This window comes from Pseudophryne corroboree (assembly GCF_028390025.1).
Source record: "Pseudophryne corroboree isolate aPseCor3 chromosome 3 unlocalized genomic scaffold, aPseCor3.hap2 SUPER_3_unloc_40, whole genome shotgun sequence".
In the NCBI taxonomy this organism is placed as follows: Eukaryota; Metazoa; Chordata; class Amphibia; order Anura; family Myobatrachidae; genus Pseudophryne; species Pseudophryne corroboree.
In genome coordinates, this window is record NW_026967531.1 from 242,084 (window position 1) to 267,430 (window position 25,347).

The window sequence follows — 25,347 nt, forward strand, 5'->3', positions numbered from 1 at the left end:
TAATCACCTCTCCAGTCATCACCCAGACACATCCCATGGTGTTACTGTATAATGCCCCATTCCCAGCAGTCACCTCTCCAGTCATCACCCAGACATATCCCCTGGTGTTACTGTATAATGTCCCATTCCCAGCAGTCACCTCTCCAGTCATCGCCCAGACACATCCCCTGGTGTTACTGTATAATGTCCCATTCAAAGAAGTCACCTCTCCAGTCATCACCGAGACACATACCCCGGTGTTACTGTATAATGTCCCATTCCCAGCAGTCACCTCTCCAGTTAGCAGCTGAATGATATTGTTGGTGAGTTCCAGGATCTTTTGGTCATTGTGTCTCTCATGTATTAGTGAGAGAGGTGGAGGCACTGGGATGGGGCTCTGGGTTCTACTCAGTCCTCCTGACACACGGGGATGGCTGTTGAGTATCTCACACTCATTGGATGTCTTCTTCACTACTGTGTAATCCTGAGTAATGGAAGAGACATCAAATATCAATATATACACTCCCAGATCCCCCCTCACCTCCCCAGTCATGTCCCTTTGTTATTACTATAGATATAAGTGACTTCACAGTGACGCTTCTAAATCATCTCACCTCCCCAGTCATGTCCCTGTATTATTTCTATAGATATGAGTGACGTCACTATAAAGCTCTAAAGTCCCTTCACCTCCCCAGTCATGTCCCTTTATTATTACTATAGATATGTGATGTCACTGTGACGCTCCCAGATCCCCTCACCTCCTCAGTCATGTCCCTGTATTATTACTATTGATATAAGTTATGTCACTGTGACTCTCCCAGATCCCCTCACCTCCCCAGTCATATCCCTGTATTATTACTATAGATAAAAGTGACATTACTGTGACGCTCCCAGATCACCTCACCTCACCCAGTCATGTCTCTGTATTATTGCTACAGATATAAGTGAGGTCATTGTGACGCTCCCAGATCCCCTCACCTACCCAGTCATGTCCTTGTATTATTACTATAGATATGCGACATCATTGTGCCTCTCCCAGATCCCCTCACCTCCCCAGTCATGTTCTCGTATTATTACAATAGATATAAGTGATGTCACAGTGACAATCCCAGATCCCCTCAACTCCCCAGTCATGTCCCTGTATTATTACTATAGATGTGAGTCACAGTGACCCTCCCAGATCCCCTCACCTCCCCAGTCATGTTCTCGTATTATTATTATTTTTTTTAAACACATTTTATTGGATGGATCATGAAATAAGTACAATGATAACATAACAGAACACCCGGACATCTTGGGTGCTTAAAGAACAGACATAATTAGGGTGAATTGTTACAACAATAGAGTAGATCCGATTTTTGTTTTTGTGTTTTCCCATGTTTAGAGATTCAAGTCAGAGCATAAGAGATGGGGAACTCTCGGCAACGGAGTGGCCTTCCGTCATAGAGAGTCAGCAGAAGAGATGAGAGGAGGAAAGTGCTCAGATAGCGAGCCTGAGGGAACAGGAAAGCATAGGAGGCTGGGGACCTCCGGTTGAAGAGAAGAGGGGGGGGAGTAGAGAAAGGGTGATGGGGTGGAAGGGTAGCCCTCGGGGGCAGGAGGTGAGTAGGGCCTTGGCATGCTGTGTCAGGTTATAAATGGAGACGGAGCCTGTTGCAGGATTAGCCACGGGGACCATACTTTATCAAATCGATTCGAAGTGTTACGAATGACTGCGGTCATGTATTCCATTTTGTGGACATACCATATCCGGGAAATTATCACCGGCATTGGTGAGGGGGTCGGGTTCTTCCAGTCTGTGGCAATTTGGCAAGTCATTGCTGAAACTATGTGTCGGAATAGTTTGTTTTGGTGTCTATTGAGGATGGGAAGGGTCATGGGGAGCAAGAAGTATTGGGGATCAGTGGAGATGGAGGTGTCAAATAGGCGCGAAAGCAAAGTGATGAGTTCATCCCATATTTTATAGATTTTGGGGCAAGCCCACCATATGTGTAAGAATGAACCACTGTCCGTACAGCCCCTCCAGCATCCATCTGGGGTGCCGGGGAACATAGTATGCAGACGGGAAGGGACATAGTACCATCGGTAGAGCAATTTATAGATATTTTCTTTAATTCTCACACATATGGAGCTGGAAGCGGCATTGTCCCATATATCTACCCAGTCCTCATTGTCTATAGTAAGTCCCAGTTCCTTTTCCCATGCTGATTCGTGGGGGGCCCGGGATGTTGTGGGGAGGTCGTCCAGGAGGGCGTAAATATCTGATATGAGGCCTTTAGTGTTGGTGCGTTTCCAGCTAATGTATTCGAAGGGGGATAGATGTCTGTGGAGAAGGGTAGTGGTGGTGGTGGAGTGGAAATGTCTAATTTGCAGATAGCGAAAGAAGTCCGATGAGGGGATTACTGTTCCTTCACGGATATCTGTGAATTGTGGGAAAGTAGCTGTGGAGGTGATATCATTAACATATAGTATACCACTCGAGCGCCAAGATGTATGCGTGGCTCCACTCATACCTGGCGGAAAGGCTGGGTTGTGAAACAACGGGATTAGCGGGGACGGGTATGGGGCCAAGCTGAACCGTCTGTTTGTCAGGTCCCAAGTCGCTAGGGAGCGACTTACTACAGGGTGCGATAGGGCCGCACGGGGACGCCGGTTCCGGTGGAGCCACAATAGAGAAGATAGCGTGGCTAGGCCCGTCTCCTCCACCTCAATCCCCACCCAGACCTTCTTTGTCCCGCCCTCGTTGCACCATTGTGCACATTGAGTGAGTTGCGCGGCGTAAAAGTATTTCTTAAAGTCCGGGATACCCAGGCCGCCGCCTCTGGAGGGGCGTTGGAGCAGTTTAAGTCTGACTCGTGGGCGTTTGTGGTTCCAAATAAAAAGGGAGGATTAGCATTGTAGGGTCTTGAAGACGTAGGTAGGGACGTAAATCGGGAGGGTCTGAAATAAGTACAGGAGTCGGGGGAGCACGCTCATCTTAACGGAGTTGATCCTGCCTATCCACGATATAAAATAACTGGACCAATCCACCAAGTCCTCCTTAATTATCTGTAATAAACGGGGATAATTTGCTTGGAAAAGTTGGTGGTGATGGTGAGTCAAGTACACACCAAGGTATTTAATTTTCTTGGTATGCCAGTTACAGGGGAGGGTAGTTTGAAGGTTCTGTTTAAGAGCTGCCGGGATATAAAAGTTGAGGGCCTCTGTTTTGTTCACATTTATTTTATAGCCAGAGAGCTGTGAGTATGAATTGATCTCGGATAGAAGAGCAGGGAGAGATTGGGCTGGGTCAGTGAGAGAGATCAGGACGTCGTCGGCATATAGCGCTATCTTGTGTTCGGAAAGGCCTGTGGGTATTCCATGGATTGCACTGTTATTACGGATCCTTGCTGCTAGGGGCTCCATGACTAGTGCAAAAATTAAGGGGGAAAGGGGGCATCCCTGCCTGGTACCATTGGTGATTCCGAAACCGGAGGAGGAGACACCGTTAACCATGACCTGGGCTGACGGGGAGCGGTAGAGTGCTTTGATTCCCTCTAGAAAGTTTCCGGAGAATCCCATTTTGTCAAGGACTGCAAAGGCAAAAGACCACGATATGCGGTCAAAGGCCTTCTCCGCGTCGAGAGCCAAAATGAGAGAGGGAAGTTTCCGTTTTTGGATTGAGTATATTAGATCTATTGCCCTTCTGGTGTTGTCAGACGCCTGGCGTCCAGGGATGAAGCCGACCTGGTCCGGGTGGACCAGGACGGGCATCAAGGGACCCAGACGGTTAGCTAGTATTTTCGCGTATATCTTCAAGTCAACATTCAGTAATGAGATTGGTCTGTAGTTTAAACAACTAGTCGGGTCTTTGTCAGGCTTTGGGATTACCACTATGTTGGCCCGGGTTGTCTCCGGCAGGAAGGAGGTTCCCTCGAGGATACCGTTAAATAAGGAGGCTAGGTGTGGTGCCAGTTCCTTCGCGAAGAGTTTATAATATTGGGCTGTGAAACCGTCCGGCCCTGGAGCAGCCGACGAGCGCTTAGATCGTATGGCGGCTATTGTCTCCTCCTCCGAGATTCGACTGTTAAGGGCTTCCAATTGATTGTCAGATAGGGTTGGGAGGGGGGTATCAGACAAGTATGAGCGCACTCCCCCAGATCCGTCAGGAGACAGCAGGGGCGGGTCAGGTAGGTTATAAAGGGAGCTATAAAACAGGCGAAAATCTTCAGCCATCAGTTCAGGGTCATATGTATAGGTTCCCCTTTGTGACGAGTACAATTTATCTATTGCGCCCAGCGCCTGCTTACGACGGAGTTTGTTGGCTAGTAGGGTATCTATTTTATCCATCTTGTCGTAGAAGCGTTGTTGCAGTTTCCGAAGTATTAGTGCCGCGCGGTTGGATAGGAGGGTGTTTAGCTGTCCCCGGAGGGAGTCTATCTGAGTGAGTAAAGAGGGATCGGGGGATACTTTATGTTTGGATAGTAAGGTGGCTATTTCTGATTCGAGGGAGGCTATCTCCTGTGCAGCTTTTTTCCTAATTGCCGACGATTTTGCTATCAAGGTGCCGCGGATCGTGGCTTTGTGAGCTTCCCAAAGGATATTAAGTGGGATGTCAGGGGACATATTTTCGGTGAAATAGTGTGCGATCGCTAGTCTAGTTTCCTCTAGTGCAGAAGGGTGTTGTAGAAGCGAGTCGTTAAGGCGCCATTTGTATTTCCTATGAGGCGCTCGGTGTATATCTATGAGGAGGTAGACCCCAGCGTGGTCCGTCCAAGTCAGTGGTGTGATGCCCGTATCCGAGATCAGTGGCACTAGGGCAGAGGAGATGTGGATCATGTCAATCCTGGAATAGTGTTGATGTGGAGCAGAGAAGTGCGTAAAATCTTTGATGTGGGGGTGTTGGGAACGCCAAGTGTCACAGAGGCCGTGGAGTTTCATGGTGGCGGTGAGTGTGCGGGAAGCCCGGGGAAGAGTCGTTATAGAAGCGTGGGGCGGAGGACTGGATCTATCTAGCAAGGGGTCAATTATGGTATTAAAGTCGCCACCCATGATAATGCTTCCCTGTGCTTCTCGTGATAGGCGTTTAGAGAGAGAGTCAAAAAACAAAGATTGGTCTTGGTTGGGGGCGTAGACGGAGACCAAAGTGAGAGCCTTAGAACGGAGGGTACCCATTACCATAAGGAACCGTCCATCTGGGTCTATCACTGTCCTGGAATGGATAAACGGGATATTACGATGAACTAAGATGGCTACACCCCGTTTTTTACAGTCTGCTGAGGCAAAATAGGACTGGGAGAACCATTTGCCCAGAAGCCGGGTGTGGGGACCGGTGAGGTGTGTTTCCTGTAGGAATGCTACGTCAACTTTCTCACGTCTGCAAGCACTCAGGAACACGGTACGTTTCCTAGGGGAGTTCAGGCCATTTACATTGACCGAAAATATTTTAAGAGACATGTTTATTTACGTGGAGGAGTATGGCGTTTTGCCGGGTATAGTCCAGCAAGGTACAATTTGTGCCAGGCGAAGGCCACCCCTCCAGGCCAGGCGAGAGAAAGAGCGGGAAGGTCGAGCAGAGGCCACAAGAAAAGAGAGAGAAAGAAGAACATAGAGAAGAAGAAGAAATACCCCAAATGGGGAAACGTCCCTGTGTTTGTGGGTCCCATTCAGGGGCCGCACGGGAAAAGCATCATGTGGGAGGATATGAGTCTCCCGGGCCACAAGGGCTGAGGGTGGCTATAACCATTTTACATTTATGGCAGACATAATATAATATAGGACTCTGAGAACTGTGTCCTAGCAACAAAAATGCAAACATAAAAACAAAAATAGGGAGGGGGAGTGGAGGGGGGGGGGGAATTGGGCAAGAGGGAAGGGGGAAGAAAGAGAGAAAGAGAGGGGGGAGGGAAAGGGGGAGGGGGGTGAAGGAGAGGGGGGGGGAAATACCACAGGGGTGCAAACAATCATAACTTAATTATAACAGCATTAACCGAGGATAGTTACGATACTGGTATTTGAGCTGAGGTCGAGTTCTCCACTGCTCCCACTCGTTTCTAGTCGTGGAGGCGTTGCATCGTCAGTTCGTGCACTATACGCGTCGGGGGGGTTTCTCCAGTTCAGGGAGGATCCTTGTCACCCGTGTCCAGTCAGGAAGAGGGGTCTGAGGGTGTGGTGGTTTAGATGATGAGGCCGCCATGTCATCTTCAGCTGATGTTGGGAGGAGATCTAGCTTTGCCAGCAATTCCTGTCCTTGGGTTAGGGTCTTGACCGAGTGGACAGTTATTAACCGAAACGTGTAAATGGAAGGGGAATCCCCATCTGTATCTGATCTGGTGTTGTCGCAGGATCCGGGTGACCGGTTGGAGGTCTCGCCGTTTTTGGATGGTGGAGGGTGCCAGGTCCTGAAAAATCTGCAACTGCGTGCCTTTGAACAGGATCTCCGATGAATCTCGAACTGAGGACAAAATTTTTTCCTTCGAGCGGAAGTAATGGAAACGGACAATAACATCCCTGGGTGGTTGGGCGGGAGACGGTTTTGCCCGGAGTGCTCTATGTGCCCTGTCGCAGAGACATTCTTCGACCGTAAGGTCCGGTACCAAGTGTGTGAAGAATTCTCTCAAGAATGTTGGTAGCGATGGGCCGAGGACCGATTCTGGAACGCCGCGTATGCGAAGATTATTTCTACACGAGCGATTTTCTTGGTCCTCTTGTCGCTCCTTGAGGGTCTCCATTTCCTCGTGCAATCTAGCGAGTTCACTGTCAATGCGGTGTTGGGAGCGGCAGAGATCGTCTGTCTTTGTTTCCAATGCTTCCGTCCGGTTACCGAGATCTGTAAGATCCGATTTAAATTCAGCTATAGCGTTCGAGAGTTCCTGTTTGAACGCGGACTGCACTCCCTCCAGTAGGCTCGACATGACCGCCTGTATCTGGGGATCGATACCCGCTTCCGAGAAACACGGGGGGGGAGGGGAGCTTGCGGCCATGGTGGGGTTCTGTGGGCCCTTAGTCTTTGAGCCAAAGAAGTTAGTCGGAGCTTGCGTTGCTTTTTTGTTTTTGGACATAGTGGTATATATCAAAAAAAAAAAGGGAGGATAGGAGTGGTGGTAAAAAAGGAAAAAGGGAAGAAAAATTATTGATAGGAGGACACAGGTCAGAGTCCGTTTAATGAGCAAGTAATCTGGTCAGGTCTAATCCTCCAACCGCGGGGCTGGGGGTAGGGTGCCAGAGTGTTATATATGGAGTCCAACCATTTAGCTATGGCACATGTAGTATATTATTATTTTGCGTTAAATCATCTTGCGAGTCGTCTTAAGGATAGGTCTGGGATGTATGGATCCGAGTGTCATAACGCTGAGACCGCGTCTTTTCCAGGCGCCAGCTCCGCTGTCGGGGCAGGTCGCTGTCCAACCCCCTATTCAGTGGCCCGGTCACTCATGGTTGGTATTAAAGCACTTCCATAGCCGTCGCCGGCGGTGGTGTAAACAGAATCTGGACTCTTACAGAGGTGAGGAGTGTGTGGTATAGTGCGGCTTTTCTTTACTCTGGCTGGGTGCCAGAAAGTAAAATGGCGACTCTGGGTTCCTGTCTTGGGTTTCTATGGAGCAGGGGTGCAGATAAGAAATAGGTGCTGTGGAGACAGCGGGTACTCACAGTATTGCAGGTTGGCTGGATGCTGCAGGCCCTTTTTCTTTTTTTTTTTTTTTTCCTTTTTGGCTGTGCTGCAGAGACTTCTAGGGCGGCAGGTGTGCACAGCCTTTTCCAGTTAAAGCTCCAGGATTCCAAGATGGCCGCCGCAGCATTTACAGAGCAGCTTCCCTCCTCACTTTCTCCCCTTGTGGGGCTGCCCGTGGCACAGAGGCTCCCCGCGGGTGTTGTGGAGCGTCCAGCCACACCCACAGTGAAGATCTGAGGTCTCTGGGAGCCCGTCGCGGCCGCGCAACGCTCCCGGAGCTCACGGCCGGGTCGTCCCCGAACTCTAGGCCCCGGCTTTAGGACGCGTGGTAGGCCGCGGCGGCCGGAGATAGCAGGGGGGCCGCAGGCCCGTTTCAGCTGCCGGACGGCTCCGCCGGAGGATCCACAGAGGGGATAGGGCCACCGTAGGCCGCCACCAACGGTCCGGAAGGGGGGAGATGAGCGTCCCAAGTCCCGCGGACGGCTCCGGAGCCCAGGCCCGCGACGTGCCGAAATCGAGGCCCCGGCTTCACGGGAAGGGGAAGGCCGCAATCCGCAAGGGCAGCCAAGGCCACCCTCCGACTCCGCAGCACGTTTCCCCTGGCCGGGTTGATATGAGCAGAGGCAGTGGGGTAAGTGCAGGGGACACCAGGGCACCAAAAGGGATATATTTAGGGTTTATATCGGCCAGTTAGCAGGAGCCCATAGAAAATGCCTCCTCTCCCATTGCCAGCTAGCGTTCTCGTATTATTACAATAGATATGTGATATCACTGTGACACTCCCAGATCCCCTCACCCTCCACAGTCATATCTCTGTATTATTACTATAGATAAAAGTGACATCACTGTGACACTCCCAGATTCCCTCACCTATAGATAAAAGTGACATTACTGTGACGCTTCCAGATCCCCTAAACCCACTCAGTCATGTCTCTGTATTATTGCTACAGATATAAGTGAGGTCATTGTGACACTCCCAGATCCCCTCACCTCCCCAGTCAGGTGCTTTTTGTCAGCGTCTGGAGTTTTACCGGTACGCTGGGGCCGCGGGGCTGGCTTCCTTGGCGTTGTGTGGGCAGCGGCAGGGGTGGGCTGCTGCGCCGGATCCGTGGGCAGCAGTAGCAGCGGTGAGGGGGTCCACTCGTGGCGGCAGGATGCAGCTACAGCGGGTCGCTCTCGCTGAACCGTTGCTTGGAGACCAGGGGCAGTGAGCAATGTGACTTTGCAAAAAGGTCTGCATTACTGGGCGCTGCCATGTTGGAGACCAAGTTTTAAGCATAGTTCCTGTTTCCTACTTCTTCAAGCCAATCCAGGGGAAGCTCTCCCTATAAAAGGGGGCTGGTTTAGGACAGGGATGCCAGTGCTTCAAGTTACAACCCTGTTGTAGGTGCTTTAGCCTGTGCTCCCAGGATTCCTGCTGTATCTTTGTTTCTCCTGATCCTGCTCGGTCGGTTCTCTGTTGCTGCTGCAGCCCTGCCGTTTCTTGCCTGCTACTGCCTGTGGAAGCGCTCCTGGAAAACCCGGTCCAGTAAGACTCTTTGGGCACAGTCGGCCCCAAGTCTTCTGCCTCGTCTTTCAAGCCACACTCCACAGATCTCCTTCACCAGCCACGCCTTTGTACCATTGACCACAACCTGCAGATTATTATCCTCAAGCCTCGTTTTCCAAACCACAGTCCACAGTCCTTGTCTCCAGCCACGTTTTCAACTACCATCCACAGTTCCACAGTTCATCATCTACAGTCTCGTCTTTCAAATCACAATCCGCAGTTCTTCACCTCCAGCCATGTCTTTAACCATTGTGCTTCAGCCTCAGTTCCCTACCTCAGCCCTGTACATAATAAATACTTTCCATTGACTCTCAAACCCCGCCTACGTTCTTCATTGCTCCGTGTCCAATGTCAAAGTCAGAAAAATATCACGCTACACATTGCCATATTTGCACCTCGTGCGAGTGCCTGCTGCACGTGCATGAGCCCTGCCGTGCGTGCGTATACTCTCAGTCGCGTGCACCCGCAGGCGCATCACCCGCAGGCACATGATATGCGCATTTACGGTAGAGTTTGTGTGCGTCTAGCGTGCGACTCAATCGTTACATATTTTAGTCATATAATGTATTTTGTAGATTATGGTCCCTTTGATAGAATCTGAAAGTTTAGTTAATGTAGCATGTTCAGGGACAAAGAGATCCCTCTTTGTTTGATACGAAGGGTCAGACAGGGGTTACACAGTGGTGTTTAGTATCCATCGGAAGAGAATATAATTAGCAACATTCCGGTGTTGGTTTGAAACGGATTACTCGCTCGTGCGTATAGTTATGACTATAAGACGTTTATGGACATTCACTATATTTGCAGTTTATTACCCATGCGGCGGGAAACCTGAGTTTCCCTCCCACCTGAGCAGTTTGAAATAGTCACAGCCCACCTGTATGAACCAACCTATGACCTTTTGTTATAATGCGGAGACGAATTCCTGTGTCCAATGAACAATAAGAATGTAGGGACCATTGTACTGTATTGTGTGTAGTGTATAAAAAGACAAGCCGACCTGGGCCAGCTCCACTCTACTCTTCTCAACAGTTCTCATCACTGATAATCGGGAGCTGGATATCCAGGAAGGCGCATGCGATTGTTTCCCCTTGTGCGTAAGTTCTCTGCAACCATTTTTGTCTCCTATTAATGTTGTAAGCCATTCTCTCTCTCCTTCCCCTTAAATGTAATCGTGTCGTTATTGTATTTTATGTGTAGTAATTCGGTTAGGTATTTTATGTTATTTTGGTAGTGTATAACTTGTATTGTGTATTCTTTTGCAATTGAACGTTCATTCTCTCCCTTAAACCGGTATTTGAGTGTTTATTATATTGCTAAAGGGTTCTCAGAGCGTCACAGACGCTCATACAGCTTTTAAACTAACAAGGTTGTGCATTTACACCTTATCACTGCACAAAGCTTTACAGTATAAGTACACTGTTTATGGTATAGTTATAAAGGTTTAACTCTGTGAGTTTCAGCGCCGCTTGTGATCTCCTCGTGGTCTCGAGCGTCCGCTACGCTGATAGCGTATCATTACGTTAGTCGGCAGCCTATAGCGTGCTTGCCTCTACGCATTAAGCCGTGAACGAACGTGCCGCTCGTGCGTCTCGTCCACGGCTAAGCGTTTGGTACGCTAAGTGCGTACCCTTACGGTAGACCATACGCCAATTGCGTACTGTGTTCATTAACCTTTTTAGAGTGTTTTAAATAGGATAAATATATAGGCCTTATCACCCATGCGAAGGAACTATATCCAGCACCCTCATCTGGTTCATTCACAGCCTGCTACCTCCTCGGGCAAATCTCAGCTGCCGGATCCTCAAACCCTGCTAGACGTGACAGTAAGCACTGGCCCAATGGATTCAACGGGTGATCAGGCCTCTGGAGGGGATTCAACTGCAGATATCTGGTCTAGCTTAAGTAAGCAGGAGGCCACACAATCTCAAATCGTGCAGTTCATGCAGAGTATGTCCGAACGTCTCGATTCTCTCTGTGTTGCCATGATGGCCCCTCAAGTATCTACAGCTGCTCCCACATTGGCACTTCCGGTCCTGCTTCCTCCTGTACCAGTACCACTTCCACGTTTGCATTTGCCACCTCCAAGTAAATTTGATGGGAATCCAAAACAATGTCGCGGGCTTCTTAACCTGTGCGAAATCCAGTTCGAACTACAGTCGGCCAACTTCCCATCAGCACGAACCAAAGTAGCCTATATAATTTCTTTACTTACCGGGCAAGCGTTGGAATGGGCTTCACCTTTGTGGGAAAGGGTGGATCCCATCTTATCTAACTATCCAGAATTCGTGGCCACCTTTCGAAGAATCTTCGACGAACCGGGCAGGACTTCTGCCGCCTCATTGGAGATCCTGCGCCTGCGTCAGGGCACGCGTACGGTCAGTCAGTACGTGATCCAGTTTCACACCCTTTCCTCAGAACTGAACTGGAATGAGGAGGCTCTCATTGCAGCTTTCTGGAGCGGTCTCTCCGAAAAGATCAAAGATGACCTCGCAACTCAGGACGTACCTGATAAGTTGGATAAACTAATTTCTTTATGCAATAAGTTAGTTCTGAGGTACAGAGAACGCTGTATGGAGAGGTTGTGGTCAGATCGCCCTAAGCCTAGAGTTGTTCTTCCACCAATACCATCATCACCAACTGTGGAAGAACCCATGCAGATTAATCGCTCCCGCCTCTCCAATGAAGAACGTCAGAGAAGGGCGACAAGGGAACCTCTGCCTGTATTGTGGTGCATCTGATCACTTTGTTAAAACTTGCAGTCTACGTTTGGGAAATGCCCACTCCTAGTTTGTGCTGGAGAGGTCAGGCTAGGAGAATTCTCAGAATTACATACCAAGAAAGAGTCTGTCTTGTTAACCCAATTGGAGCTCTCTTCTTCTTCTCTTTTCATCCCTGCACTACTCGACTCCGGAGCCGCCGAAAGCTTCATTACGTCAGCTCTGGTCAAACGATCTGGAATACAAACGTTTTTTTTGGATCGTACCATTTCTGCTACCGCAGTGGATGGAAGTTATATCCCAGAGGGTATTATATCCTTTCGTACTATTCCTCTCAATATGAAGGTCGGACTTCTCCATTCTGAAGAAATCTCTTTCCTTGTAATTCCTAAAGCCTCTCATGAACTAATCCTAGGGTTTCCATGGTTAATCAGACACAATCCCCACATTGATTGGCAAACTATGGATGTTCTCTCTTGGGGACAAGACTGTTTTCAGAACTGTTTACCTTCAGTTAGACCTCTCTGTTTTTCCAACCCTTCCAGTCTTCTTGTGGAGTACCAATCTTTTCAAGATGTTTTCAGCAAGCATGGGGCGGACACCTTACCTCTGCATCGTACTTGGGATTGTCCCATTGAGCTAGTACCCGGTAAGACTCCTCCCCGAGGTTGAATTTATCCTCTCTCACTTCCCGAGACATAGGCCATGTCGGAGTATATACGGGAGAACTTGGAGAAAGGGTTCATTAGGTCTTCTACATCTCCGGCCGGAGCAGGGGTTTTCTTCGTCAAAAAGAAGGATGGGGGTTTGCGGCCCTGTATTGACTATAGAGGTCTCAATGACATAACAATTAAGAACAGATATCCGTTACCTCTGATTCCAGAACTGTTCGACCGTGTTAAAGGAGCTACTGTATTTACTAAGTTGGACTTACGGGGGGCCTACAATCTTATACGGATTCGTCCAGGGGACGAATGGAAGACAGCATTTGATACCCGCGACGGCCATTACGAATACCTGGTAATGCCTTTTGGCCTATGTAACGCCCCAGCCGTTTTTCAAGAGTTCATTAACGAAATCTTCAGAGATCTCCTCTATGACTGCTTGGTAGTGTATCTGGATGACATCCTAATTTTTTCTAGGGATCTGAAGACCCACCGGGAACAAGTCAAAGAAGTGTTAAGTCGTTTACGAAGGAATCAGTTATTCTGTAAATTAGAGGAGTGCACCTTTGAAGTACCCACGATTCCATTCCTCGGTTACATTCTTTCAGGGCAGAGGTTACAGATGGACCCCGCTAAAGTCCAGGCGATTCAGGATTGGGCACATCCAGCTACCCTTAAAGGAATTCAACGTTTCCTGGGGTTTGCTAACTTCTACCTAAAATTAATTCAAAATTATTCTTCTGTCATAGCTCCTATAACCGCATTAACTAGGAAGGGAGCTGATCCTGCCAAGTGGTCTCCAGAGGCTTTGGAATCTTTAAAGGAGGCCTCCACGACTGCTCCAGTTCTTCGACAACCCGATCTCAGCCATCCGTTCTTGGTGGAGGTTGATGCCTCTACTGTAGGAGTAGGAGCAGTATTATCCCAGCTTTTCGAGGACAAGAAGGTCCATCCTTGTGCGTTCTTCTCGCGAAGATTCTCCCCCGCTGAACAGAATTACGTTATTGGGGAACAGGAATTACTGGCAATTAAGTTGGCCTTTGAGGAGTGGAGGTATTTGTTGGAGGGAGCTCAGCATCCAATTTCGGTGACCACGGATCACAAGAACCTCCTGTATCTACAGTCAGCCCGATGTCTGAACCCACGCCAAGCAAGATGGGCACTCTTCTTTACCCATTTTAATTTTAAACTCAGTTACCGACCAGGTTCCCTCAACAAAAAGGCAGATGCATTATCTCGCTCCCTAAGTTCTGAAGAACCCTCTGACCGTTCAAAAGAGCAATTTATCCTGGAATCCACCTCTTTTTCTGCAACTAAGATCTTCAGGGAAGATCTTCGTTGCACCAAATCTTTGCAAAAAACTTCTTACATGGGCTCACTCCTCCTTTATGGGCCATGCAGGCGCTCATAAGACACTTAAATTCATTCAGCGCTCCTACTGGTGGCCTCATCTCAGGACTGACGTTCAGGAATTCAGTAGCTGCCTGTCCAAAATGTGCCCAGCATAAAAGTCCCAAAGGTCCACCAGCCGGGTTACTCCATCCTTTGCCGGTACCACTAAGACCATGGACGCATATTTCTATGGACTTTATTACAGATTTACCCAAGTCTGGTGGGCGGAACACCGTATGGGTCATAGTTGACCGATTCTCTAAAATGGCACACTTTGTTCCTCTGGCTAATCTTCCATCTGCATCCCAGTTGGCAAAATTGTTTATAACAGAGATCTTTCGACTCCATGGTCTACCCCATGAAATCGTGTCTGATAGAGGTCCTCAATTTGTGGCCAGGTTTTGGAGATCCCTATGTTCTGCTCTTGGCGTGAAATTAAACTTCTCAGGATATCATCCTCAAACGGATGGTCAAACAGAGAGAGTAAACCAGGATCTGGAGACTTTTCTGCGGTTATTCATGTCCTCCTCACAGGATGACTGGCTGGACTTCCTACCATTCGCAGAGTTTGCCCATAACAATCTTTATCACTCTGCCACAAAATCTTCTCCAGTCTTCATTAATTATGGTTACCATCCAAGAGTTCCTGACTTCCAACTTCTGCCTACGCTTGAGGTTCCGGCCGCAGAGTCAACACTTCGTCAATTTACTGAAGCCTGGTAACAAGTTCACAAGACTTTGCTCAAGACATCCAAGAGATATAAGACCTATGCAGATCTGAAACGAAAAGCTGTACCAAGCCTTAAGGTAGGAGATCGGGTTTGGGTTTCCACACGTAACCTAAGATTAAAGGTTCCTACAAAAAAGTTTGCTCCCAGATTTATTGGGCCTTACCCAATCGAAAGAGTGTTGAATCCTGTGGCTTACAAAGTGAAATTACCTCCACAGTTAAGGATTCCTAATGCATTTCATATTTCTCTCTTAAAACCACTGGTACTTAATCGGTTCAGAGCCGCTCTGCCAAAATCACCCAAGATCCAATCAGCACATGGAGATGAATTTGAGATTCACAAGATCCTTGAGTCTCGCAGACGTTATGGTCGCATCCAGTACCTTGTTGATTGGAAGGGGTATGGGCCAGAGGAGAGATCTTGGGTAGATGCAGAGGATGACCAGGCTCCAAGACTTCTTCGGACATTTCATGCCAAGTTTCCAACTAAACCACATAGGTGTCCGGAGTACACCCGCAAAGGGTAGGGGGGGTACTGTCAGCGACCGGAGTCTTACCGGTACGCTGGGGCCGCGGGGCTGGCTTCCTTGGCGTTGTGCGGGCAGCGGCGGAGGTGGCCTGCTGCACCGGATCCGTGGGCGGCAGTAGCGGCGGTGAGGGGGTCCGCTCGTGGCGGCGGGACGCTGCTATAGCGGGAAGCTCTCGCTGAACCGTTGCTTGGAGACCAGGGGCAGTGAGCAATGTGCCTTTTTTACAAAAAGGTCTGCATTACTGGGCGCCGCCATGTTGGAGACCAAGTTTTAAGCATAGTTACTGTTTCCTACTTCTTCCAGCCAATCCAGGGGAAGCTCTCCCTATAAAAGGGGGCTGGTTTAGGACAGGGATGCCAGTGCTTCACGTTACAACCCTGTTGTAGGTGCTTTAGCCTGTGCTCCCAGGATTCCTGCTGTATCTTGGTTCCTCCTGATCCTGCTCGGTCGGTTCTCTGTTGCTGCTGCAGCCCTGCCGTTTCTAGCCTGCTACTGCCTGTGGAAGCGATCCTGGAAAACCCGGTCCAGTAAGACCTTTTGGGCACAGTCGGCCCCGGGTCTTTTGCTTCGTCTTTCAAGCCACACTCCACAGATCTCCTTCACCAGCCACGCCTTTGTACCACTGACCACAACCTGCAGATTATTATCTTCAAGCCTCGTTTTCCAAACCACAGTCCACAGTCCTTGTCTCCAGCCACGTTTTCAACTACCATCCACAGTTCCATAGTTCATCATCTACAGTCTCGTCTTTCAAATCACAGTCCGCAGTTCTTCACCTCCAGCCACGTCTTTAACCATTGTGCTTCAGCCTCAGTTCCCTACCTCAGCCCTGTACATAATAAATACTTTCCATTGACTCTCAAACCCCGCCTACGTTCTTCATTGCTCCGTGTCCCATGCAAAGGAACTATATCCAGCCCCCTCATCTGGTTCATTCACAGCCTGCTACCTCCTCTGGCAAATCTCAGCTGCCGGATCCTCAAACCCTGCTAGACGTGACACTTGTATTATTACTACAGATATGTGACTTCACAGTGACGCTTCCATATACCCTCACCTCCCCAGTCATGTCCCTGTATTATTACTATAGATATGACTGACGTCACTGTGACACTCCCAGATCCCCTCACCTCCCCAGTCACGTCTCTGTATTATTACTATAGATATAAGTGACGTCCCTGTGAAACTCCCAGATTCCCTCACCTCCCCAGTCATGTCCCTGTATTATTACTATAGATATGTGACATCATTGCGCCTCTCCCAGATCCCCTCACCTCCCCAGTAATGTTCTCGTATTATTACAATAGATATAAGTGATGTCACAGTGACGATCCCAGATCCCCTCAACTCCCCAGTCATGTCCCTGTATTATTACTATAGATGTGAGTCACAGTGACCCTACCAGATCCCCTCACCTCCCCAGTCATGTTCTCGTATTATTACAATAGATATAAGTGATGTCACTGTGACGCTCCCAGATCCCCTCACCTCCCCAGTCATGTCCCTGTATTATTACTAAAAATAAGTGATGTTACAGTTACGCTGCCATATTCCCTCACCTCCCCATTAATGTCCCTGTATTATTACAATAGATATGTTAGGTCACTGTGACGCTCCCAGATTCCCTCACCTCCCAAGTCACGGCCCTCTATTATGACGACAGATATTAGTGATGTCACTGTGACGCTCCCAGATCCTGTCACCTCCCCAGTCATGTCCCTGTATTATTACTTTAGATATAAGTGATGTCACTGTGACACTCCCAGATACCCTCACCACGTCAAGTCCCTGAATTATTACTATAAATATGCTATGTCAAAGTGACGCTCCCAGATCCCCTCACCTCCCCAGTCATGTCCCTGTATCATCACTATAGACATATGTGACATCACAGTGACGCTTCCATATCCCCTCACATTTCCAGTCATGTTTCTGTATTATTACTATAGATATAAATTAGGTTACTGTGACGCTCCCAGATTCCATCACCTCCCCAGTCACGTCCCTGTATTATTACTATAGATATATGGGATGTCACTGTGATGCTGTCAGATTACCTCACCTCCCCAGTAATACACCTGTATTATTACTATAGATATAAGTGATGTCACAGTGAGGCTCCCAAATCCCATCACCTCCCCAGTCAGGTCCCTGTATTATTACTATAGATATGTGATGTCACTGTGACAGTCCCAGATTCCCTCACCTCCCCAGTCACGTCCCTGTATTATTACTATGGATATAGGTGATGTCACTTTGACACTCCCAGATCCCCTTAGCTCCCCAGTCATGTCCCTGTATTATTACTATAGATATAAGCGATGTTACTGTGATGCTGTCAGATTACCTCACCTCCCCAGTAATATACCTGTGTTATTACTATAGATGTAAGTGATGTCACAGTGAGGCTCCCAAATCCCATCACCTCCCCAGTCAGGCCCCTGTATTATTACTATAAAAATGTGATGTCACTGTGACACTCCCAGATTCCCTTATCTCCTCAGTCATGTCCCTGTATTTGTTATGAACCACAGGTAGTGGTTCATTCCTATTCTATGTTTATAAGTTGTTTTGCAGGCCAGGATTTCCCATTGCTCTGGTTTAAGAAGATTCTTGTTTGCTGCCAGTGGTGAGTCTGTGTAATTGCAGCTTGTTCCCATGTGTTCAGCCTCACCTGTCTGTTGATTGCACCTCTCAGTTGTGCAGCAGGGCAGCTGCACAACATAATTAATTAAGACTCTGTTATATGCTGGCTCAGTGCAATTCACAGATGCTGGTGATATTTCCAGATTTCCAGGTTTCCTGACTTCCTGAGTTCTTGAGTTCTGAGCTAGTCCCTGCCAGTTCCTGAGCTCCTGTCTAGCAGTGTCTGGCTTGCTGCTTCCAGTGTCGGTTCCTGTGTCGGTCCATGTGTCGGTTCCCGTGTCCTGCCGTGAAGTGTTCCTGTCCAGAAGACCTGTGGCTTTGTCTGTGCCTGGTCGAGTATCTAGCTTCTTGGTGTCCACCGGTCTGTCGTTTGGGATTCTGCCAGTCCTCCGGTTCTGAGAGTCTGTGATGGCTACATTGGGGGTTCCTGTCTGTTTGCCAGCATTTGTACCAGTTCCGGGAGTAGCGGCTTTGCCGCGTCCGTCGGCCTAGGCCGCAGTATTCTTTTGTTATATTTAGTTACTGGTGTTTTGCAGAGGGTTCTGCTTATGCTGTCACCGCCGGTACACAAAAGTATTGTGTCGGCGTGTGGACAGCATTTCCTTTGTTGTTCTTTTCCTTTGGCGGCGTGCCGCATATATATTTTGTTTTAGGGTAGTTAGTAGCCCCTAGCTTCGGTTTGCTTTAGTTAGAGGTCCCCTTGTTATTATCCTGTCTCGGTTCACGCCTTGTCTCAAACTAAGACCTGGGGGCATCGGAGTTGGGCAGACCTAATCCGACCTTCAAACGCGGCTGCCGTGGGCCCAAGAAACCATAGTCACTCAGGCGTGAACTGACCACACGGGTGAAACATTGGAGGTAGACTGCTAGGGGCTATTTCCACACCTCACCTTATTTCAGCATCACGTTCTGGTGCTCTGGACTCTTTACGCAACATCTCCCTTGTTCTGAGCACCAGGAACCTAACATTATCACCAGCCATACTACAAAAAATAAATAAAGCTTTTTCTTTTTTGGCCCAGTTCAGTGTCTTGTCTAGAATCCAGTCCTTTCTAGAATTCAGTGTGCAGTCCTGTCAAGAATCCAGTCCTGTTTAGAACTCAGTGTGCAGAATCCAGTCCGGTGTTTAGAATCCAGTCCTGTCTAGAATCCAGTGTGCAGAATCCAGTCCGGTGTTAAAAAATCCAGTCCAGTCTTGTCTTGTCTAGAATTATGTCTGGAATCATGTCTAGAATCTTGTCTAAGAATCTTGTCTAAGAATCTTGTCTAGAATCTTGTCTTAGAATCGTGTCTAGAATCGTGTCTAGTCTTGTCTTGTCTAGTTTTAAATCCTCCTATGCCTACTATGCAAGCCCTGCAAGCATCTCTCTCAGCCCTGAACTCTGCTTTCAGTGATTTGAAACCTGAGCGGCTGGAAGTTTTGCAGCAATCCTTAAAGCAACTGCAAAACCTTCTGACCAAAATGTTGCTTATTTTGCAAGAAGTTGTTGAGAGTTCATCCTATAAAGAGACTCTTGTTCACAGTATGGTAACAAGTGAATCCTCAGGTTTAATTAAAGAGAAAAGGTTTAAATGTTTTCTGCAGCCAAGGCTCTCAGAAGAGGAGCGTATGCATCGCAGAAACTCAAATTTATGCCTATATTGTGGGGGTTTAGGCCACTATTTGCAGACCTGTGAGTTGCGCAAGCCAAAGTGTGGCGACAAGTCCTGCCCTCTGGCCAAGTTTAGTCAAGATACAATACCTACTCCTGTATCTACTGTGGCAGAGGTACTTGTCACACAACCCACACTAAAAAGCACTCTGTCCTATTATTGGGGTCCTTGGGCTAGGGAGCCCCATTATAGATTTAGGAACCAAAGGAGAATGTTTCTCTGCTCTCTTGATTTTCCTGTGGAAGCAGAGTTGCAAACCCCTGGAGCAGTGCCCGATGCCCGGGGTCCTGGAGCGGTGCCCGATGCCCAGGGTCCTGGAGCGGTGCCCGATGCCCAGGGTCCTGGAGCGGTGCCCGATGCCCAGGGTCCTGGAGCGGTGCCCGATGCCCAGGGTCCTGGAGCGGTGCCCGATGCCCAGAGTCCTGGAGCGGTACCCGATGCCCAGAGTCCTGGAGCGGTACCCGATGCCCAGAGTCCTGGAGCGGTACCCGATGCCCAGAGTCCTGGAGCGGTACCCGATGCCCAGAGTCCTGGAGCGGTACCCGATGCCCAGAGTCCTGGAGCGGTACCCGATGCCCAGAGTCCTGGAGCGGTACCCGATGCTCTAGGTTATAGAGGGGCATCGAATATTATAGCTCAGGTGTCAATACCAGAAGGGGTCTCAGAAGCTGTTACCACAGGTAGGGACTTGAAAAGCGCAACCCCAGAAAGGGTATCTAAAACCATAGTTCTAGAAGGGAACTCGAGAAGCAAAACCCCAGAAGGGATCTGTGAAGTAATATCCCCAAGTGGGGTCTCGAGAGACGCAGCCCCAAAGAAGGGTCTAGAGGTCGCTTCCCCAGGAAAGAACTTAAGAGGCATAGCGTTAGTGGAGGTTCTGAAGGTTGTAGCTTCAGCAAAAGTCCCGGAAGTCATAGTCCCGGGAGAAGTTTCGATAATTATCGACTCAGAGAGGGAGGCCGATGGCTCGGTCCCAGAGAGGGAGGCCGATGGCTCGGTCCCAGAGAGGGAGGCCGATGGCTCGGTCCCAGAGAGGGAGGCCGATGGCTCGGTCCCAGAGAGGGAGGCCGATGGCTCGGTCCCAGAGAGGGAGGCCGATGGCTCGGTCCCAGAGAGGGAGGCCGATGGCTCGGTCCCAGAGAGGGAGGCCGATGGCTCGGTCCCAGAGAGGGAGGCCGATGGCCCGGTCCCAGTAAAAGAATCCGAGGTGCTGACCCCAGCGGGGTTCCCGAAGGACACTGCCCCAGCGGGGTTCCCGAAGGCCACTGCCCCAGCAGGGTTCCCGAAGGCCAATGCCCCAGCAGGGTTCCCGAAGGCCAATGCCCCAGCAGGGTTCCCGAAGGCCACTGCCCCAGCAGGGTTCCCGAAGGCCACTGCCCCAGCGGGGTTCCCAAAGGCCACTGCCCCGGGTGGGGTTCAGAAAGTCACTGCCCCGGGTGAGGTTCAGAAAGTCACTGCTCCGAGTGGGGTTCAGAAAGTCACTGCCCCGGGTGGGGTTCAAAAAGTCACTGCCCCAGGTGGGGTTCAGAAAGTCACTGCCCCAGGCGGGGTTCAGAAGGTCTCAGCCTCGAGTAAGGTCAATAGTGACCAGGTCCTAGCAAAGCACTCTAGTCAGTCAGATGGGAAGGAAGCAGATCCTGACTCTGTTGATATCTCAACATCTATAATCTTTGATGGGGACTTTGTTCAATTTCTGGCGCTTTACAAACACTATTACACCATTTTGTTGTCTAGACCATTTCTGGGCATCACTTCAGAGAACCTTGTGCTCTATCTGATATATTCCTTTAGAGGAGAGCCTTTTGAGTGGGCGACCAGCCTAATGAAAGCTGAAGATCCCATTCTTCAGGATACCCCAGCATTCAGTGATGCAGTTATTAAATTATATGGTTCCAAAGAAATTGGTTCATGTTCCTCTAGGTCACCCGTCTTATATGCTGAGAGTCCACCAAATACTGTAAACTCAGCACAAGAGTCTCAGCCCGTTATTTTGACTGCAGGATGTTCTTTTCTGACTTCTTCTTCTAATAATAGTACTTTACCAGAAAGTTCAGCTCCCAAGGGTAAGAGACCTGTCTCTGATTTGAACGCAGCCTTGCTGGGAGGTACCATCAGTTCAGACAATGTTTGGGGAATTACCTTGATCAGACCTCAAGAACTTTCTAACATTAAGAAAAATAAATAATTATTGACTCTTGCCTTGATATTAAAAAAAAAAGTTTTTTTTTCCTTGTCTTGTGTCCAGTGGCCACCGTCAAAGGGGGGGGAGGGAAGGGGGGATCACCGTTACAAGCTGTTGCCAGCTTGTTTCTGTTAGACCACTGTGTCAAAAAATTTTTTGTATCCTCCTCGAGGTGGGGGGGGGGGGGGGTACTGTTATGAACCACGGCCGTGGCTCATTCCTGTTTTGCATTTTGGTTATGTATTTTATGGTTATACTTCTGTTTATGTTCCCCGTGGGTGTCATGGGGTGTTCGGAGCTCACCCTTAAGGAGAGGGTACTGTTATGAACCACAGGTAGTGGTTCATTCCTATTCTATGTTTATAGTTGTCTTGCAGGCCAGGATTTCCCGTTGCTCAGGTTTGAGAAGATTCTTGTTTGCTGCCAGTGGTGAGTCTGTGTAATTGCAGCTTGTTCCCATGTGTTCAGCCTCACCTGTCTGTTGATTGCACCTCTCAGTTGTGCAGCAGGGCAGCTGCACGACATAATTAATTAAGACTCTCTGTTATATGCTGGCTCACTGCAATTCACAGATGCTGGTGATATTTCCAGATTTCCAGGTTTCCTGACTTCCTGAGTTATTGAGTTCTGAGCTAGTCCCTGCCAGTTCCTGAGCTCCTGTGTAGCAGTGTCTGTCTAGCTGCTTCCAGTGTCGGTTCCCGTGTCCGGCCGTGAAGTGTTCCTGTCCAGAAGACCTGTGGCTTTGTCTGTGCCTGGTCGAGTATCTAGCTTCTTGGTGTCCACCGGTCTGTCGTTTGGGATTCTGCCAGTCCTCCGGTTCTGAGAGTCTGTGTCGGCTACATTGGGGGTTCCTGTCTGTTTGCCAGCATTTGTACCGGTTCCGTGAGTAGCGGCTTTGCCGCGTCCGTCGGCCTAGGCCGCAGTATTCTTTTGTTATATGTAGTTACTGGTGTTTTGCAGAGGGTTCTGTTAATGCTGTCACCGCCGGTACACAAAAGTATTGTGTCGGTGTGGACAGCATTTCCTTTGTTGTTCTTTTCCTTTGGCTGCGTGCCGCACATATATTTAGTTTTAGGGTTGTTAGTAGCCCCTAGCCTTCTGTTTGCTTTAGTTAGAGGTCCCCTTGTTATTATCCTGTCTCGGTTCACGCCTTGTCTCAAACTAAGACCTGGGGGCACTGGAGTTGGGCAGACCTAATCCGCCCTTCAAACGCGGCTGCCGTGGGCCCAAGAAACCATAGTCACTCAGGCGTGAACTGACCACACGGGTGAAACAATGGAGGTAAACTGCTAGGGGCTATTTCCACATCTCACCTTATTTCAGCGTCACATTCTGGTGCTCTGGACTCTCTACGCAACATCTCCCTTGTCCTGAGCACCAGGAACCTAACAGTATTATTTTTATAGATATAAGTGATGTCACTGTGACGCTCCCAGATCACCTCAACTCACCAGTTATGTCCCTGTGTATTTCTATAGCTATATGTGACATCATTGTGACATTCCTAGATTCCATCAACTCCCCAGTCATGTCCCGGTATTATTACTAAAAATATGTGATGTTACAGTTACGCTACCATATTCCCTCACCTCCCCATTAATGTCCCTGTATTATTACTACAGATATAAGTGATGTCACTGTGACACTCCCAGATCCCCTCACCTCCCCAGTCATGTCCCTGTATTATTATTATAGATACAAGTGAAGTCACTGTGATGCTCCCAGATCCTCTCACCTCCCCAGTCATGTCCCTGTATTATTGCTATAGCTATAAGTGATGTCACTGTGATGCTCCCAGATTCCCTCACCTCCCTAGTAATATCCCTGTATTATTACTATAGTTATAAGTGATGTCAAAGTGAGGCTGCCAAATCCCCTCACCTCCCAAGTCAGGTCCCTGTATTATTACTATAGATATAAGTGATGTCTATGTGATGCTCCCAGATCCCATCACCTCCCCAGTCATGTCCCTGTATTATTATTATATATAAGTGACGTCACTGTGCCTCTCCTACATCCCCTCACCTCCCCAGTCAAGTCCCTGTATTGCTTTAGATACTAGTGATGTCAGTGTGACACTCCCAGATCCCCTCACCTCTCCAGTCATATACATATTATTAATATAGATATAAGGTCACAGTGGCGCTCTCAGATTCACTCACCTCCAAAGTCATGTCCCTGTATTATCACTATAGATATAAGTGATGTCACTGTGACACTCCCAGATCCTCTCACCTCCCCAGTCATGTCCCTGTATTATTAATATAGATATAAGGTTACTGTGACGCTCCCAGATACACTCACCTCCCCAGTCAGCAGGTAAATGATCTCAATGAGGTAAGTGATGTCAATGTGACACTCCCAGTACCTCTCACTTTTATCTATAGTAATAAAACGGGGACATGACTAGATAACAGTGATGTCACAGTAATGCTCCCAGATCCCCTCACCTCCCCAGTCATGTCCCTGTATTATTACTATAGATATAAGGTCACAATAATGCTCCCAGATCCTCTCACCTCCCCAGTCTCATCCCTGTATTATTACTATAGATATAAGTGATGTCACTGTGACACTCCCAGATCCTCTCACCTCCCCAGTCATGTCCCTGTATTATTAATATAGATATAAGGTTACTGTGACGCTCCCAGATACACTCACCTCCCCAGTCAGCAGGTAAATGATCTCCAGGGTGATTTTTATTATCCTCTCAGTCCTGTCCTTGTCCATCTTCGGTGAATCAGAGAGAATACAGAACGTGTGATGTGTAATAAAGACTCTGTTCCCCACAGCTGGAGTTCCTGGAATAAATATAATACATAAAACATATTGCACATGTAACATAGTAAATATGGAACAGAGTGGTCATTAAGTCTCTTATTTCCCCACAGCCATAGAGTTATGGTCAGTGTCTCAGAGGTTCCTGTGACCCAGCCCCATAATGCTGTACTGCATAGTGGGCCTGATCTAGAGTGTAGGGCTATTGTGGGTGGAGTCACAATGAGCTGATGTTCAGTACACTGTGAAGGGACAGGGTCTCCTGGAAAGGCGGCAGGAGCCAGGTAGGGGAAAGGCTGCAGGAGACAGGCAAGGGAATGGCGGCCGGAGACAGGCAAGGGGTGGCAGGAGACAGGCAGGGGGAAAGCAGCTGGAGACAGGCAGGGGGAAAGCAGCTGTAGACAGGCAGGGGGAAGGCGGCAGGAGACAGGCAGGGGGAAGGCGGCAGGAGACAGACAGGGGAAAGGCGGCAGGAGACAGACAGGGGAAAGGCGGCAGGAGACAGACAGGGGAAAGGCGGCAGGAGACAGACAGGGGAAAGGCGGCAGGAGGCAGACAGGGGAAAGGCGGCAGGAGGCAGACAGGGGAAAGGCGGCAGGAGACAGGCAGGAGAAAGGCGGCAGGAGACAGGTAGGGGAAAGGAGGCAGGAGACAGGCAGGAGAAAGGCGGCAGGAGACAGGCAGGGGGAAGGCGGCTGGAGACAGGCAGGGGGAAGGCGGCTGGAGACAGGCAGGGGGAAGGCGGCTGGAGACAGGCAGGGGGAAGGCGGCTGGAGAAAGGCAGGGGGAAGGCGGCTGGAGAAAGGCAGGGGGAAGGCGGCTGGAGAAAGGCAGGGGGAAGGCGGCTGGAGACAGGCAGGGGGAAGGCGGCT

General features: G+C 49.1%; 1 protein-coding gene across 1 annotated transcript in view; it reads right to left on the reverse strand.

Moving 5' to 3' along the window:
• The window catches only part of LOC134984212 (uncharacterized), a 211,827-nt gene that overhangs the window by 182,540 nt on the left and 3,940 nt on the right, over window positions 1-25,347 (reverse strand). The window contains 2 exon segments of the mRNA XM_063949844.1: window positions 233-463; window positions 24,359-24,498. Coding sequence (XP_063805914.1) covers window positions 233-463; window positions 24,359-24,427 — 300 coding nt within the window. The 5' untranslated portion in view covers window positions 24,428-24,498.